The 18,195-nt window shown below is 42.9% G+C and overlaps 1 protein-coding gene across 1 annotated transcript in view; it reads left to right on the forward strand.

Moving 5' to 3' along the window:
- Positions 1-18,195, forward strand: part of AK5 (adenylate kinase 5) — a 2,618,000-nt gene that overhangs the window by 508,621 nt on the left and 2,091,184 nt on the right. The window contains exons 4-5 of the mRNA XM_086954134.1: positions 8,159-8,328; positions 8,445-8,558. Of these exons, the coding sequence (XP_086810260.1) occupies positions 8,159-8,328; positions 8,445-8,558 (284 nt within the window). The remainder of the gene's footprint in view (positions 1-8,158; positions 8,329-8,444; positions 8,559-18,195) is intronic.

Genomic DNA, 18,195 nt, shown 5'->3' on the forward strand with positions numbered 1-18,195 from the left:
GGTGGTGATGGACTGAGCATCTGAACCTATCAAACACTCACACCCAGTCAACAGATCTGGCACTTTATTTTCAACACTCACTCTGACAATCTACCACATGGTGGCGCTGTCTTTGAAATTTTTAGATAAGCAAACAGTGTTTAATAATTAAACATACTCTACTCGAGTTACAAAAATGTATTAAGTTATTTTAAATTCAAATAGGGAAAATATTATTAGGCCACAAGATGGCAAGGAACTAGGGGCAGATGTAGGTCACCCAATACCGGTCGGTAATGGCTGAAATCATTGAATTTCGGCCGTTACCGACCGGTATTGGACTATTTAGATGTAGGTGGCATTTTTGTAGGATTCGGTATTTTACCGAATCGGTAATTTAAGGATTCAGTAAAATATCGAATTCTTAACATACCGATTTGGTAAATTACAGAATCCAGGATGTAGGGAGCACTCAAGTTAGTGCATTCCTCAGTTAAGGATTCGTTATTTAGCACCAACTACAAGTTGGTGGTAAATAATGAAAACCTTTGAAAAAGCATTTTTTTTGCTTTTCCAACAGTGCCATGTTGCAGACATACATGCCCTTAGGGCATGTATGTCTGCAACATGTGCACTCATACACAATTGAGGGGTGCAACAGGGTGTCAAAGTGACACCCTGCCACCCTTCAATGTTTCCCCCTTTTACCCAATCGGTATTTACCGATTCGGTAATTGACATTCATTCCTATGGGCCTCCGGGCCCATAAGAATGAATGGCAATTACTGAATCGGTAAATACCGATTCGGTATTAACCGAAACTTACCGATTCGGTAATTTCTTACAAAAAATTATCTACATCCCATTTGTCTGTTCTTAAATACAGAATCGGTATGATTCAGTATTTAAGAGTCTGTAAAGTGGGATTGCCTACATCTGGCCCTAGATATCTACACTACTAGTTCAAAATGAATAACAATACACAATATGATATTAGATCTACCGGTAAATAATGTGGAGCAACAACAGTTACAAATGCAAAAGTTTGAGGAGTTATTGGCACAAAACAACTGTGAAAAGAGAGTATCAAATTAGTTGCAACGTTGTGAAATTTTCCCAGGATGGTAGGGATTGGTATGACAAGGAATGTGCAAAATTTTTAAAATCATTGTCCCTGGCCCTAAAGAACTGACATGTAGGACAAGCAAATGAACAGCATTTTTTTGAGAAAAGAAAACCATATAGGGGTCTCTAAAAATACAAAAAGAAACACTACATGCATAAGCTATGGCAAGAGCTGTTGTACGCAATATCTTAACGAAATGCAAAGAAATTCTGAGGAATTATCAGAGGTGGCTGCCGTCCGAAAAATCGGGAGTTGAACATTAGTCCTCAACCTTGGATAGAACATTATAGTCTGTTATACAAAAAAGACGCTGAATCCTTGCTCAATAGGCCTGATACTCCAGTACTGCACTGTCAACATCCAACAGCCAATAAGGTTCAGTGGTATTAAGAGAGTTGGAGATCAGAATTTGAACGTAGAAAGCAGACAGACATCTACGACATGTCTTACACCTGCAGCAAATTCGATTACAAGAGGGCAAAAGCAACAATTTACTGTACAGGAAGTTGAACAAGCAATTAAGGTGCAAAAGCCTCATAAAGCATCTGGCCCAGACAAAATTCCATCTGATGTCTTTTTCAACCAGTTAACTCTTTGGTCTCCAGTTCTAACCCAAAGTTTTAATACCATCTGGACCCTAAGAGAAATTACACATTCATGGCGGAAATCAATATTCATGCCTATCCACAAAAAGGGTCCGAGAGATCTTGTCACTAATTATCGGCTGATTCCTCTACTTGATGATGTGGGTAAAATAGTTGGAAAATTACTTTTATCTCGCTTATATCAGTGGATGGAAGACTCAGATTTGTAACGCCATACCAATTCAAAATACATTAAAGGTTGATAATATCTGCCACTAGTGCCATTCTATACCTTTGTGTGTCCTGGAGTAGTCAGAAGTGCCTCCCTTGTAGAAGTGAGTTGGTCATTTATGTTGGCGCTGTCTTTGGAAGGGCTGGCAGAGCAATGGGTGGTGCGAGCTGCAGGGTCCTCCAGAGAAGGGCCCTGATACTTAGGGCATCATTACGATGGCAGGCGGACTTTCCTTAACCGGATGCAGGGCCGCCCACCAGGGTTGCGACTGTCCTACCTTATTCATTAGGATGCCCCTGCCACACTTGTGGGCGCATATCGCATTTCTTACATTGCAGCGGGTGGTGCTGTCAGCAGCACCCGCAGCAATGTAAAAAATGCATGTTGACAGGCACCGTGCGGTGCCTGCCATCTTGTGCATGCAAATGCAGGGGGGTACCATAGGTACCCCCCATGTGCACCCCCCCACCCCCAACACTTTGGGGGCCCAGAACAGGCCCCCAAAAGCAAAGACCACATGCCTTTCGGCTGATCTCCGCTATCATGCTAATATGGATGGCGCCATCATGCTAATATGGATGGCGGTGTCTTTCAAACACCGCCACCATATTAAACATGTTTTCTACCCGGTCGACTGGCGGAAAAGCGGCGGATGGTCTTTCCGTCCACCGCAGACCCCCCCAGCCATCCTAATATAGCAGGGGTCTTTTAGGTATGGATGGCGTGCAAATAGCCCCCGCCGGGCCGGCGGTGCCTACTGCCGGCTCGGCGGGGGGATCCGCCCACCATTCTAATGGGGCCCTAAGTATTTTATACATTAGGCAAAGCTTATAATATCTAAATATATATTGCTAGAGGTCACATGTAATTCCATGCATGAAAATCACTTCTAACAGCAATGAGAGTGATCTGCAGTTTGTTAGCAATAATTATATGAAGAAATAATTCACTGAACATAAAGTGAAACATCTCTCAGTGTTTGGTAAAATGCAAGTGGCAGATTATCTAACATGCCAATAATTCCTAAGGTATGAACACTGAATAGGGAGACAGGCAGCTGGCAAACATTAACTTCTTCTTCTGTATAAAAGTAAAGGTCAACACAAAAATTGGGTTTGTGTGTGATTACTCCGAAAGACCAAGGCATGAACGAAGTAGCATTATTATTACCCCTCTGTCACTGTATTGTCTTCAATTGAGCTCTGAAAATTCCAGTGTTCTAATAGTTGTTAAAGGACCTGGCCAGTAGATCTCGAAGTTTGAAACTTTAGCAAAAGGGTAGGATAAGTGAAATGGCAGTTTGCCCACGCTTTATTTAATGGATCTGTGCTGTGTACGGTGTTTGTTATTCTCTACAGGATTTGGCTTTTTAAGTGCCTGAACATTGAAGAGAAGTTATTTTTACTTTAAATAACATTGGGTAGGTAGGATTGTTAAGAAATAAATATTGGCATTATTTAAATAAAATGTTAGGGTTAGGTTTTTTAAAATGTTATTTTAAGTAAATGACTATTGTGCTGTGTGAGCATGCCCGGCGGATCACTACTGCCTCTGAGCATGTTGTTGTGCTGCTGACTGAGCATGTCTCTGACCTGTGCCTTCCATTAAATGCGCTCGGTTTTGTGCTGTTCCGACTTTCCATGATGATCGTTGTCTTCCCTGTAAACATGCTTTAATACTGCTTTGTGAGCATGACCTTGTAATCATCGCCTCTCCATTGAGTGTGCTTTTTAGGTTTCGCCTGCACAGCGTTTGTGCTGTGCTTGTGAAATCGTTTGCTTTAAATATATGTTAAAAGGGGCTTACATCCCGTCCCCTTGCTTTCATTGCTTTTTTTTGGTTTCTGTACTTGCCGTTTACTTTTCCACTGTTTCTACTAGCTGTATCACTCGTTTCCTGTTTCCTCATGTTGTTCCTCTTGTGTGCTTTTTTCTGTTACCCGGCACCGAAGTACTGTTTCCACCCGCTTTTCTGAAACTATTTTTATAGATTTTTACCTGCGCAGCACTCATTTAGAGCATTTATTAATGGTGTCTAGCTGCACGCATTTCAAGCTCTCAATGGGGCCCACCTCTCATACCAACTCCATGGGTCTCATAAGTTTCATACAATCAATTCACTTATTATTTGCTTTGTTGTGCTTACAGTCTGACTTTAATATGGCTGCCTCTCAGGACATTGCTTTGTTACTGCTGCCGTGGCTTTGGGCCTTCTTCTTACTTGTTGCTCACTGTTTAGGGGGTTTCATTTGGGCTGTGGCATATATGGTGTCCCCATACTCCTGCTAGGTTCACACAAAATAAGCTATTATTTATGTCCAAATGTAAGCATACTGCAATTAATTTATTAAGGCTTTGCCCATTACACATTTGTATGAATTAGTAAAGTTTGTATTTTTTATGTATATTTGGTAACAAAGCGGAAATCATTTTCCCAATCCATAATGGCTTCAGTGTGTGTCTGTAACATCAATCCTGATGGCATACTATCATTACAGTGTCTTAAACTGGGAGATTATTATGAAAAAGTATACTGCAAAATGTGTTCACCTTTATAGCTTACCAGAAATGAGACACAAGTTACAGAGCATTAATATGTAGCAAATACTTTTAAAATATGATCAAAATATTTACATGTGTCCTTTAAATATAGAATCCCGTTAAACATTGTGTTTATTTGATTACTACTTGCATTGAGCCTTTGAAAATAATAATCTGGCAAACACAGAAAAAAATCCCTTTTTAAAATTGCCATATGTTTGTGGAAACCAAATATGTAATTTCAAGGTGGTCTTCAGATAAACGGAGAAAAGGCGTTCCAGCTGTGACATTCCAAGCAATGGTAGTGTCCCTATTCTGTGTCTACAGAGCACGGAGGGGTTGTCTAAATTGTTATGGCTTCAGCTAGGTCTAGTGACAGGCGTGTCAGCAGTTCTTTGTACAGAGTAAACAAAGATTCTACGCCGTCTGATTCGGGGCAACAATGGGGTCCTTACTGGGTGCCTGCTCCATTGCCAGCGGGTTAAAATACATTATTCAGAAAGAGAGAGAAGTGAGTGTACTGAAAATAGTGACTGCCTTCCTCAGTAGGGCTACAGTTATTTACATAGTTTACATTACAGAAAAATCATTATATCTTGTGTTGAACCCTATTTTCAGTATGATCTCGGACTTCACAATGTACCCCTGCTCCATAATTTTCACGAACCAGCTTTCAGATATCGGTAACTATGAGTAGGAAGTGGGTTAGCAAGGTTCCAGCCTTTTCTTCTCCAGAGAGAGTACAGGACATGACCCCAGAGCAGCTTTCCCAGGATGGGCTGACTCTTGAAAAGAGGCTGGGATGGGCTGTCAACACCTTTTTCCTTGCTGTGATTTTATTTTTAGTTTCTTTCCATGTGAATTATGTAGATTTTTTTCTTCGAGCTTGCAAGTGCTTAGAAGCTCTTCGCGATGCATCTAGTTTGCTTGGTTTTCTGCATCAGCGCTGATCGCACAATAAACAGGCCACACTGATTTTTAAAGCGTAAAAGGCCATTTATTAGGACCAGGCTGCACAAACATAATCAACAACTAAATACACATTAATAAACAGCAAAGCCCCCAACATCAATTCAACCTTCATACACTCCGGACTCACCTTCCATTCCACTCCATGACCCATTCTGTTCTTCATCCCTTTCTTCAGATCTCTCTTAGCACCCTCGCATTACACTCATGCCTCCAGTCCCCCCCATCATTCACTCTTCCACCTGACGAGGGGTGGGTGCACCCGCTAGTGACTGCTCCACCCCTCCCAAGTACCGCCAACCCTGCAGCCCGTCCTAAACTGACACGCTCTTTCAACCCTACCCCTGAACCCTAATAACTGTAGGGTGGTTGGGAGGTCTTAATTAAACTACCCCACCCGACTATGCCAGAATGCAGGAAGAGGAAGTCGCCTTCCTCTCCTGCATTCTTATACCACCCCCCAAACCACACCCCTAACCCCAGCCTGGCCCTCCCAGTGCGAACAACCCTGGGGGAAGACTAGTCTGCGACTTTCACTTCCCCCAGGACACTGCATTGTTTGCCAGGAAGAATCGCTTACTTCTCCCCAGCCTCCACTCTTCCCTCATGCTCCTCTCTCATACCAGCTTCCCTTTCCCTTATTTCTCTCCTCTCCTCTCATTCTGTTCTCTTTCCTCCTCCTACCAACAGCACATCAACTGCCCATCACACATTTAAGTACTTTATATCGTTCCTCATCCATCATTCGTTCTCTTTTCTCCACAACCTTTACCACTCAACTTTACTCCTCTTTGCACCTCGTCAATCACTCCTCCCTACTTTAGCCTCTTCTCATCCTCTCCAACCCATCAGCACATCCTTGCTGCACCACGTGGTTTGCCTTTCCTGTCTCTCACATACCACAGCCCTTTCCTATTTTCATTGGCCCTTTTTATACCTCATTCTTAAGCCTTTAACCCTTGATCACCCCTCTTAATCCTCCTCTCTCTCACTTACATTTCCCTCACCCTCCTCCTGCCCTCAGTACTTTTCCTTCAGACTGCTCCCCTAAGCTAACCCTTTACTTTCCTCTCACACTCGCCCTTCGTTTCCCCTTTTCATTCCTTCTGCTTCTCCTCCTATCATTCTATTTCCTTCGCTCATTCTCAGACATCCTCTTCTCCCCTCTCCTCTACCAAGGCCTTTATGCCCCTCAACCATCATTCTGCTTATTCTCCCCCAGTCTCTCCTCATCTTCCCTTCAGACCGTTCTCTCTACACAGCCACCCTGACATTGAGCTGCCAGTCAGATACTGCTCATCCACCACTCACACCGTGCTCACTCTGCACTCACACATCATTGACATGCCTCTCACCCATCATTGACATGCCTCTCACCCAGCACTCACATTCTTCTCACCCTCCACCCAAACATATCCCTGTGAGCTCAAACCACTCGTCCTCTAACCTTGTACATGATAACATCTCTTACCCTGTACACTCAAACAATTCTCATTCTGAACTAAACACACATCAATCACCATGCATTCAGGCACTTTCACCCTGCACTCAGAAACTTATCAATTTTCATTCATGCACCACTCACACTACACAGAGAGCACTCACACCATTCTTCCTGCCCTCATATACTGCTCGCACACTGCTTATTATTAATCCCACAGGCGAAAACCTAATGCATTTACCAATGCTAGTTTAGTGTTTTGTATAAACTTGACCTGCTAATATCTGCCTTATGACTGAGTTCGCCCTGCTTTTCGCTACATCCAGATCTGCTGTCATGATTCTATCAGAGTATGGTCTGCTTATCATGGTCTGCCTTGTAAGCGCATGCTGCAGTGTTAGTGTCTGCACTATCCCTCTGTTCAGTTGCTGACCTCTGAGGACTGCTTAATGAACATTGTCCTACCGATTAGTATCTCATCCTGTGAGAATGTGCAATGTAAAACGAGGATGTATTTGGCTGGTGCATGTACCGTAAACGATCAACCAAAAATCTCTAAGTAAGAAACAAATCAGGAGACACAAGCTTAGCTCGCCTCACATTTCACTTGCAGAAAGCCTTCCTCGGATTAAGTAAAACAACTCAGTCTGCTCAAACAAGATCTATTTGACTACTAGATCTTGTGCTCACTCTTGCTAGAGTGCATTTTGCTTTCCTGACTGGAGTGCTGAACTTCCTACGTAGAAAGAGCAAGAATGGAGCCCGTGTTTAGAAATGCTGATTTGCATGTTCATGTAACTTTCAACCACTGTGAAGCCATGAATATGTGTTTGTGATAATGTGCCAATATTTGCTAGAGTGTGAGAATGCCTTGGGCACGGATATACTGAGTCCATTACCATTTTCTGAGCTGTTGCTACTGGCCAAGATGGCATTAGTCGGATTCTGTGGTGCGTGCCAGGTAATTGTTGGCTGCCTTTTGCAGCTGCTCAGGTGAGCCTTCATCAGCCACAGCCAAATGTCAAGCCTGCAGGTTCAATTTGATTGTTTTTGGAATTGTGCATATTGGAAGCGCATATGTAACTACATTTTTTGTCCTTGGACGTTTCAAGCGTGTAGTATTATCAAATAAGCCATATTTGTAAAACTGTCACATGAAAATGTCGGTTTCCAGGGTGGGCAGGATGAATCATGGGCTAGATGTCAGACCTTTAGTACAGAGTTTTGAAAGGCAGCTCTCATGAGCATCTATGCGAGTTATGCAGTTTTTGTTTTTCTTTTTGACAGGTGGTCCGGGAAGCGGCAAAGGCACTCAGAGTCTAAAAATAGCGGAGCGATATGGGTTTGAGTACATATCCGTGGGGGAACTCCTAAGAAGGAAGATCCACAATACAAGCAGCAACAGAAAATGGAGTTTAATTGCAAAAATAATTACGACTGGCGAATTGGCTCCCCAGGTATGACATGGCTGCAGTTGCTCTGTACTTAATCTAGGATTCTGTAAGAATGCCCAGATGCCCTGTGGCGATTACTTCACTAAATCTCTTTTATTTGCCATGTGTGTTTCTGAAAGGAAACAACAATTACTGAGATGAAACAGAGATTAATGCAGATCCCGGACGCAGAAGGCATCGTGATTGATGGGTTTCCCAGAGATGTGGCCCAGGCACTATCCTTTGAGGATCAAGTAAGCGCTTTTCAATTTTAAGCCCACCTTCTAGTGCCCTATGCACTGTTAAACCATGCAAAAGAGATTATCAGAGAATCGGCATATTACCGTAAAGTGAGCAATGAGCTTGACATTTTGAAAAATGTTCAATTTAGGATCACGTGCGCCCATATTGTTGTCCTACGCTCTAGAATGCTGTGCGCCAGTATTGTTTTGTTGCAAAGACAAAATCATTGAATAATAATAATTTACTATTGAATCCATATTGTTCCAATAGCTATTTCACGTTTTATTCCTGTGGTAGTAGAAAAACACCGTAATTTACAACAGTTCAGAGATCATGGGCAATGAAGGTTCCGTAAATTTGACGTTTAACAATAATGTTATGAGTTCTTAATAAAAGCTAGAGTGCACCACATTGGGTAATACACGTCATTTGCAACAAGGGAAATGCTTTGATGCATTGAGATTACATGCACTTGGAGTAGCCCTGGGTGGAATTAATATTACACTTGTAAAAGTGATGTAATATCAAAATTAAAAAGAGGGTTTTAAATTATAAAGTTGGTACCCCTGTCTGACACAGCTTACTTTGGGGAACCCACTCAGGTAAAAATCCACATCAGGGCCCAGCCACTGCAGGTGCAGTTATGGTCCACAGGGGAAAGGCCTCTGAGTGCCTCTTGGCCTCGTCCTCCAAAACCAGGATAAATTGTTGCCCAGTGCAGTTTTGGGGCCCAACAATCTCAATGCTCACCTTCTCACAGGGGGTGCCAATGACAGCCAGAGGAGTATTAAGCTTCTTCTCCATTTTCCGACTGGTTTGGCTAGTGAGACAGGTCCTACAGAAAGTATCTGAGGCTCTCCTCATTTGGTGCCAATAAAAGTGGGTGACAAAGTGGTATGACAAAGGTTTGTCCTGCCCCAGATGTCCTGCCGGAGAATCTTGTGAGCCCAACCCAGTAGGAAGGCCCTGTAACACTGGGGGACCACCAGCAAGCATACTGTGCCATGCGCAGGTGCTTTAGGCTCACTGTAGAGGAAATACTCCACGTAAATAAGTTGATCTTCAGTGTTGTCACAAGCTGCTTCGCCTTCCTCCTCAGCCCCTCTAGGTTTGGGCACATTCCCTGCACCTTGCAGAACACCTCCCTGGTGGGCCCACCCTCAACTTGTCACTAGGCAAGCTTTATCAGGTCTCCTAGAGCAACACTATCTCCCCAGTCAGCTCTGGGGCTGACTAATCCTGCACCTGATCCACCAGTACCACAGGCGCTTGACAGGCTGGTTTCCCATGCCTCCTGCCCTTTACCTTTTGTCCCTACAATTCTCCTTTGGGACTTGGTTTATTTCTACGGCAACTTCATAGGCCTCAAACCAGTTATCTATGTCCCCCCTCACAACAGTTATGTCCCAGATCTTTTGGGATGAGACCCATCTTTTCTCCTGTGTACACTGGACTCTGCTTTCCTAGCTTTTGTGCCCAACTCCCTGAAAGTTAGATAATGGACCATTATCTTTTTCTCCATTTTCAGCTTGGTCATTTGTAGCCTGAACTCCTTGTCTGCCTTCTTGTCCTAAAGCTTCTCGTGGGATAAGTCCCTTGAAGACGCACTGCTACTTGACCTCAGACTTTCAGGATTGGATTGCATCCTTGTGATCTCCTCATAGGTACGGAGGGCTATCTAAAGGTACAACTTTGTGGCCTTATTTACTGCATCTAGCCCCCTTAACTTGCAACATTTCTGCAGCTCAGCCCTGCTGAGGTGGTCCACATTGAGCATTTCTAGCTCCATGGTGTAAGACAAAGAGGTAGGGAACCTATGTCTAGGAAAAATCAAAAACAGCCAACCCAACAAGGGAGAATTAAAAAAAGGCTCAAATTGGTATCAGATTACTTATCTGCGATTTTTACTGTAATACAATATCACTGTATGGCACAACACAAACACAAGGCCAAATGCCACTGATGCCACAAATGCAAGAAATTAGTTGTTCGTTGACGGGGGTAAAGCCCTCCTCGTGCAGCAACCACAATCCTTGTCAAGGTGAAATCATGAGCAAACTCCAAATTAACCTGTGCTTAACCTTTTGATAGGTTGGCACAAAAGCAATCAGGCCTAATTTGGAGGCAATGTGTAAAGCATTCATGCAGCACTTAAAACCAAAACAAAGTAACAAAACATAGGAAAAACCCTGCACCAATTTAGAAAAATAAAGTAACATCAGATGAATACATTTGTGAACAAGATGGGAAAAAAACAATCAGTAGAACCAGAGCTATCCAGTTTTGAAGATTTAAGTCTAAATAGCAGCAAGAAGGGCAAAGCGCCGACTGTGGTTATCTGGTTTCACCGGACTAGGACAAAGTCACAAATCTAGGCCAACTACAATGGAGCTTGGGCCCACTACAAAAATCCAGTTAGGCTCACTGAACAAGAGTACCTTAAATCCTGGTTGTAAAGCATTACTGAGTCCTGTGTCAAGCTTGCGCCACGCGGCAGCGGTTCCTGGGAGCTGCAAGGTCATGCAGCTTTATCGAGGAAGCCATCAATGAAGGCCTTGCAACGTGAAGTCCTGTGTCAAAGATATGTGTCGCACTGGCTGGTGCTGAAAGATCTGCAGGGATTGCAATGCAGAGTTCTGAGTCATCATCCAGGATGTCTTTGATGAGGGGCTTGGGATGCAAATTACTGCACTGGGAATGCATCGCACAGCAGTCCTGATGCGGAGTTAGGTATGCAATTCATTGCGCAGAGTATCCGATGCATAGTTTCAGGGTGGTGACATGTCGGGTCTGTTGGCACCATAGTTGAGCTGGCAGAGCACCTTCAGACCCCCTTCTAAGGATTCAGAACTGGGATGGCACCTCTTGGGAGACTAGAACTCACAACTGACAGATTCCAGGTGCTGGGTTCTAGATGGAGGAAGCCTGTGCTGTCCCAGAGGCATCTGATCAGGAGGCAAGTCAACTAGCCCTTGAAGTCACTCTGATGGTCCTGAGTTGACGATGCAGGTACAGTCCTTCTAACACAGGCAGAAGGCTGCAGGGCAGCACAGTACAGCAGGGCAGTTGAATGGCCATCCTTCTTACAGCAAAGCAGCACATCAGTCCTAATTCTGAGACTTCTCAGGCCCAGATGTTTACTGAAGAGTTAAAGCCTGAGGTATAATATTTAAACCTGGTGCCCACTTTAAAGAAGGAGAAGTTTCTAGAGGCATCCACCCCCTGAGGTGTCCTACCTGCCATGGCTGGACCTTATCCGGGGGTACAAAAGACTAGTGACAACCCCTTTATGAGATTGCTCAAGCAGAGCCTTTGTGATGTGCAAGTGTAGTAGGTGTCTGCTCCACCCCTTGCTAAGGTAGAGTGACCCATCCGGTCAACACCTTGCTTCCCCTTGTCTCACTGTCTGGGAGCAATACACAAAGAACAACTGCTAGCTACACCTAGTCATGCGGTCAAAGAACAGGCTGCAAGCACCAAATGCTTGGGATGAGAACATGCCTTCTTTCTAAAAGTGGGATTATTAGAATGTTAGCTTACAATCCAACTTTTCCATTTAAGAGGGTTTTAAATAAAAATTCTTTAGACATCACGTCTGACCTGTCTACCTGATACCATTTGAAAGTTATCACTTTTTAAATGTAATAAGGTAACCCAATGTTATTCTATGGGCGAGGTTAGTCTTGTAGTAGTGAAAAATGAATTTAAGAGTTTTTCACTACCAGGACATGTAAAACTTAAAAGTACATGCCCAACTTTTTAAGTACACTGCTCCTGACCTCTGGGCTGTTCAGAGCCTACCCTAGGGGTGACTCATATGTATTTAGAAGGATGGTTAGGCATGGTTTATTTTGCCAGGTCGAAATTTATTTCAGTTTAAAACTGAACACTCAGGCTGCATTGGCAGGCCTTAAACAGGACTACTTAAGTGGGAGGCACAATATGTTTTGCGAGGTCACTAGTGGAATTTAATTTACAGGCCCTGTATACTTGTAGTACTAGGGACTCACAAGTGAATTAAATATGTGAATTGGCTGTAAGACAATTCGACCATGTTTAAAGGATAGAGCGCAAACACTTTAGCACTGGTTAGCAGTGGTAAAGTGCTCCGAGTCATATGCCCAACAGAAAGGAGGTTGGCAAAAAAATGAAGGGTGAAGCAAAATGTTTGGGGAAATACCACCCTGGTGCTGACAGTTTTAACACAGGGGCAAAGAAGTAATGGGGAGCCACAGATAACATGACCTCTCCTCCCTGTTCTAAATGTTTTTGAAAAAATAGTTGACCTCCTAACACTTACTCATCACAATCAGTGCTTTCCCTTCCCTCTCCTGCAGAAGCTCTGCTCGAAGCTCTCCAGCAGTTCTCTGACAGGCTCTCAAAGAGCCCATCCAGAGCATCCAGCAATTTCTTTATGAAGCAGCAACAACGAGTTGCATGTTCTGTTATCCACTGATATACCATAGCAGTGAATTTCTTGATGTAGAATTCAGTAATTCATGCTTATGGCTCTAAATGAGACCCCTGCATAGGATAGGGTTTAAAGGGGACCTATGCTAATGTTTATTTCTCATCTTCGCATGCGCATGCGTTGCTGGGTATAGTGATCCTAACTTTAGAGAATGATGTGTTAGTAGATTATATTTTACAGAGCATATTTCTTAAATGAAAACTTTTATGCAAGGAATTGCAATATTTGATGGTTGGGTGTGTATTGTAGTTTTGTTTACAAGATTGAATACTTTTGAGTATTTTAAACAAATATTTTGGAATGTGTTTTTTGCATGCTTTATGTTTTGCTCTAAAATCAGTTTTGCACGGATTATGGCTTGTCTGTAGCTTCATTTTAAAGTATTTGTTCCTGTCCTGGTGTATTTGTGTCAGTTATCCTTTGCTTTTATGTCAATCATATTTTGTGTTTTTAGTTCTGGTTATACCTGTCAATATAATTGTTTGTTTAATGCACTGCATGTCTTTAACTAAGCACCTTATTCAGGATTTCAAAACTCATGTCAGACTTTGAGGATTTAGTACTAAAATTGGGATGCATATTGATGCGTGCGTCATTGTTATTTTAAATGAGAGTTACACTAGTGATCTTTTGTGATAGGTGTAAAAATAGTTCACATTGCGGTCGGGACAATTAATTTGATTGTTAATTGATTATTGAATTATTATCTCAACTTTGAAAATCTACAGTTCCTCTGCATTACAAATTAAAATGAGTTACTTGTTTTGATTCTTTTTGAAAATCACACATGTCCAAGTTATTTTAATTACTGCTACATATTATTTAGTTTTTGTTTCACATTAACCTATTTCCTATAAATATATTAATATTTGTCATCAATCATTTTGCAAAGAGTATGTATTTCGCAGATCTGGTGAAGTGCTTGTTTCTGACCAGCAATTGTTTTAGCCCTAATGGGCTGTCTAGCCAAAGGATGTTTTATTAATGCTTGCAACACTTAAGTCTGAGTTCTACAATAATTGGGTGCGTTACATTTTTTTCCATACGGTTCTTCACCAGTTGTTGATATATAAGTGTCTCAGGATAATTAACCAGTTTAGTTTCAAACAAGGCCATTGTTTTGTATTCGCAGCAACTGTATTCATAGACGATAGTGGCACTGATGAAGGTAAGTGCTGGAGCGTGAATCGGTTTCTCAAATACAATTCTCGGTTTACCATATTTCGGGCTGATTCCCACTCTTTATCTGTCTGTCAAGGCAATGGATCTTTGCTGTTGTTTTAGAGAAGATCATGTGCTGTGCATCACATAAATTAGAATCACGATTTTAATCTATTTTCAGTCAATAAGGAGAATTCAGAGTGAGTTAAAGGATTTTATTATTCAAATCTTTTAGTAAGTCATCTTTACTAGGTCTCAGTTAAAGTCAGCACTTTTAGTCATCAGAAACTTATTAGAAGTGAAAGAATAAATTAATAAAATTAGGATAAAATTCATTATGCGAATGTATGATGTTACAACACATACATTTACAATGCATGCCTTTACAATGCAGTTTTCACATCGCAACATCCTTTACAATGCATTCTTTTACATCGCCTGCCATTACATCGCATTTTCAGAAACTACCTTTACAGCACATTCCATTACATTGCATTATACCTTTACAACGCATACCATTACAATGCATACCATTACATCACATTTAAGGTAAGTGTTGGATAGTATAGGGGTAATAAGTAGTATTCTAACTCCAGTGAGTGCAACAGTAGGGTAAGTGTTGGATAGTGTAAGGGTACTTTGCGTTGTAATGGTATGCATTGTAATGACTTGCAATGTAATGCCTGCGTTGCAGAGACATACGTTGTAATGATATGTGTTGTAGTGATATGCAATGTAATGGCTGCGTTGTAATGACATGCTATGTAAAGGAGGTTGCAATGTACGGACTGCTATGTAAAGGTAGTGGAATGTAATGACTGCGTTGTAAAGGTTGTTTCCCGCATTAAGCATGTTCCGTAAAGGAAATTAAATCCCTATTCTAGGAATGGGGAAAAAATAGTGTCAGTCATAACCCATAAAGGGTTCTAGTTCGGGAGTGCGAGAAATCATAAAATATAAAGCTTCTGCATTAAATCAATGCAAATAATTGATCAAATAATAATTGATCAAAGCATAACTTCCTTTAAAGAGCGGTTCGAGAAACTTGGTAGAATCTCACAACAGCATGGAAAAAGTATAAAATGGCAAAGGGACCAAAATTGAACAACCTACTCTAGGTGCACCCACCAATATAGACAACACAATCTGACACTTTTGCAACAGGTTGCTTGTTCCTTCTCCAGTCAGCTAACCATCTTACAGTGCGCTCATGAACAGGATTGCTTCTCTCCTTCTTATAGGAATATACTGGCCCATAGACATCAATGTTGAGTCTGCAACTACGTTGTATCATTTCTAAGTTCATTTGGATCATTTTCTTATTCAGGTCAACTTTCCTACTTATAAACTGCATTTCTTAACCTTCTGATATATCAAGTTTATTAATTTCCTAACAATGGTCTATGTAGAAGCTGAAACATCTATATAAAGAAAAGAAAACATTTAGCACAAAAGCCATTCATTTTTCTTTAGTGATGCAGCAATTTTCATGAGTGAACTTCTTTATCACCTAACTAAGGGTCCGATTATGACCCTAATGGTCTTTGAACTGCTGTCACATTTTGGTGGTCCAACCACCGCTGTCCTGTTAACTCAGGATCAGTTGTGTCATTTAGGGCCCAAGTACAACTCTGGTGGACACACCATGGCGGTGGTCGGGTACACGTCGCTAAGCCTGCAGCATGTCGACCGCAGCATTCTGACATTACAGTGGTGCTGGCAGTGTCTCGAGGGCACAGTCATGGGGGCAGCATGGTGTGGCTCCAGTAAAGAGTCTGTAGCCAATGCCTGTCATGCTACAATGCCCCTGGTGGTTGGCTGTACTGTTTTCCTGTAGCACAGACTGTAGGATAAACAGTGTTCGCAACAGTGCCGATGGCATGGAGGCAAATACTTCTGGCACCAGAATCAAGTCTCAAGGGCAAATTCACCCTGAAAACATGTTTGCACCCCAAAACCTGCCTTTCTTCTGACCATTTTATGACAGTGTCCCTGCCATGAAAAGTTTGGCGGAAAAGCAGGTTGTAATCAACCCAGCAGTGGAAATGCCAGTACCACCTCTATGGGCTGCTGCTGACACTGCTGCTTTGGCAGCAGACATGTTAGCAGTGGTCTAGGAATGGTCTGCCCACCCTGTTCATGATTTGATGGGTGGACTGCCAGGACCGCTGTCCCAGGTCAAATAGGAGGCACCGCCCTCTCCGTCGATGCCCCAGGTTGTGTCCTGAGACAGGGGGAGGTGGAACGGACCCATTCTTGGATTTCGAAGCATCCGCTGTCTCAGGACACAACCTGGGGTATCGACGGAGAGGGCGGTGCCTCCTATTTGACCTGAGTCAAAGCCAGGTGAGGTGAGGCGTGTTACCTCACAAAGGATAGGTATGAACAATCATCCATCCTGCACAGAGGTACTGTGGTTGGTCACACGTAATAACACTGTGATACCTTTTTAGTTTTTTTGTTATCACTGTTTCTTAACATTACACTTGATGCAGTAGTTATATTAACTGGGTCCTGAAGAAAGCCGGGGTTCATATACCCACTGCGGCTGAAACTAGTAGACCATCTTCGGTAGATTAATTCAAAACCGACACTGAAGTGGTCATTAATAAAGGCATCTGGGACCACTGTTGTATCTTTTTTAATTCACTTACACTTATATCTTTTTTGCACTGCACTTTCCTTCCCTGTCACTACACGCCTAGTCTACCTATGTTTGGCTCTTTGCCAGGTTTTCCAAATGATGACACTGGCCACTAAGGGCAGTTGATGGAAATCCTTACTTTTCTGCCCTCCTCAGGGTTTCTCCTGACATAAAGTCACATTTGCGTCATCATTTTCTTACCATTACTCACAGTCAGACCAAGGGATGTTTTGATGTGGGTTATGGGCTTACTATTGTTCTGTGTGTAAAGTGTATTTTTTCCTTCCATTAGACCACCAGTTTTCTTGTGTTAGTTACTAGTAGGATTGGGGATTGAAACTGAGTAGGTCTTTAAATATTTTCCCTAGGACCCCTCTCTCTCCCTCTCTGGGAGTCGAGCAATGTGTGATTAGTTTTATCTGTTCCCATGAGGCACAGGGTCAAGGTTGATTTGCATATGGCCATGTCCGAACTGGGGTGGTGTGGAGTGCAAAAAAACAATGGATTTAGGCCCAGATCTCTGTACTGGGGTGAATGTATGACATTGTTCTGCATTCTGTCCATCAACTGTTGTTTTGCATTTGTCAACCCGAGTGGGATGGGTATGCTCAGACGTGAGCTCCATGCTCTCCACACCACTGGAGTCAAGCTATCATGGCTGAAGATGACTGATAGCCAGAAACCGGTCCTAGGATGCTTGATTCTGGTCCAGGAAAGACATGGCTTGGCAGTTCGGGCTGGACTGTTCCCATGAGGCACAGGGTCAAGGATTATTTGCATATGGCCATGTCAGAACTGGGGTGGTGTGGAGTGCAAAAAACGATGGATTTAGGCCCAGATCTCTGTACTGGGGTGAATGTATGACATTGTTCTGCATTCTGTCCATCAACTGTTGTTTTGCATTTGTCACCCCGAGTGGGATGGGTATGCTCAGACGCGAGTCCCATGCTCTCCACACCACTGGAGTCAAGCTATCCTGGCTGAAGATGGCCAATAGCCAGAAACTGGTCCTAGGATGCTTGATTCCTGGCCAGGAAAGACATGGCTTGGCAGTTCGGGCTGGACTGTTCCCATGAGGCACAGGGTGAAGGCTGATTTGCATATGGCCATGTCCGAACTGGGGTGGTGTGGAGTGCAAAAAAACAATGGATTTAGGCCCAGATCTCTGTACTGGGGTGAATGTATGACATTGTTCTGCATTCTGTCCATCAACTGTTGTTTTGCATTTGTCACCCCGAGTGGAATGGGTATGCTCAAACGTGAGTCCCATGCTCTCCACACCACTGGAGTCAAGCTATCCTGGCTGAAGACGGCTGATAGCCAGAAACAGGTCCTAGGATGCTTGATTCCGGTCCAGGAAAGACATGGCTTG

This window comes from Lissotriton vulgaris, chromosome 1_1, assembly GCF_964263255.1.
Source record: "Lissotriton vulgaris chromosome 1_1, aLisVul1.2, whole genome shotgun sequence".
Classification (NCBI taxonomy): domain Eukaryota; kingdom Metazoa; phylum Chordata; class Amphibia; order Caudata; family Salamandridae; genus Lissotriton; species Lissotriton vulgaris.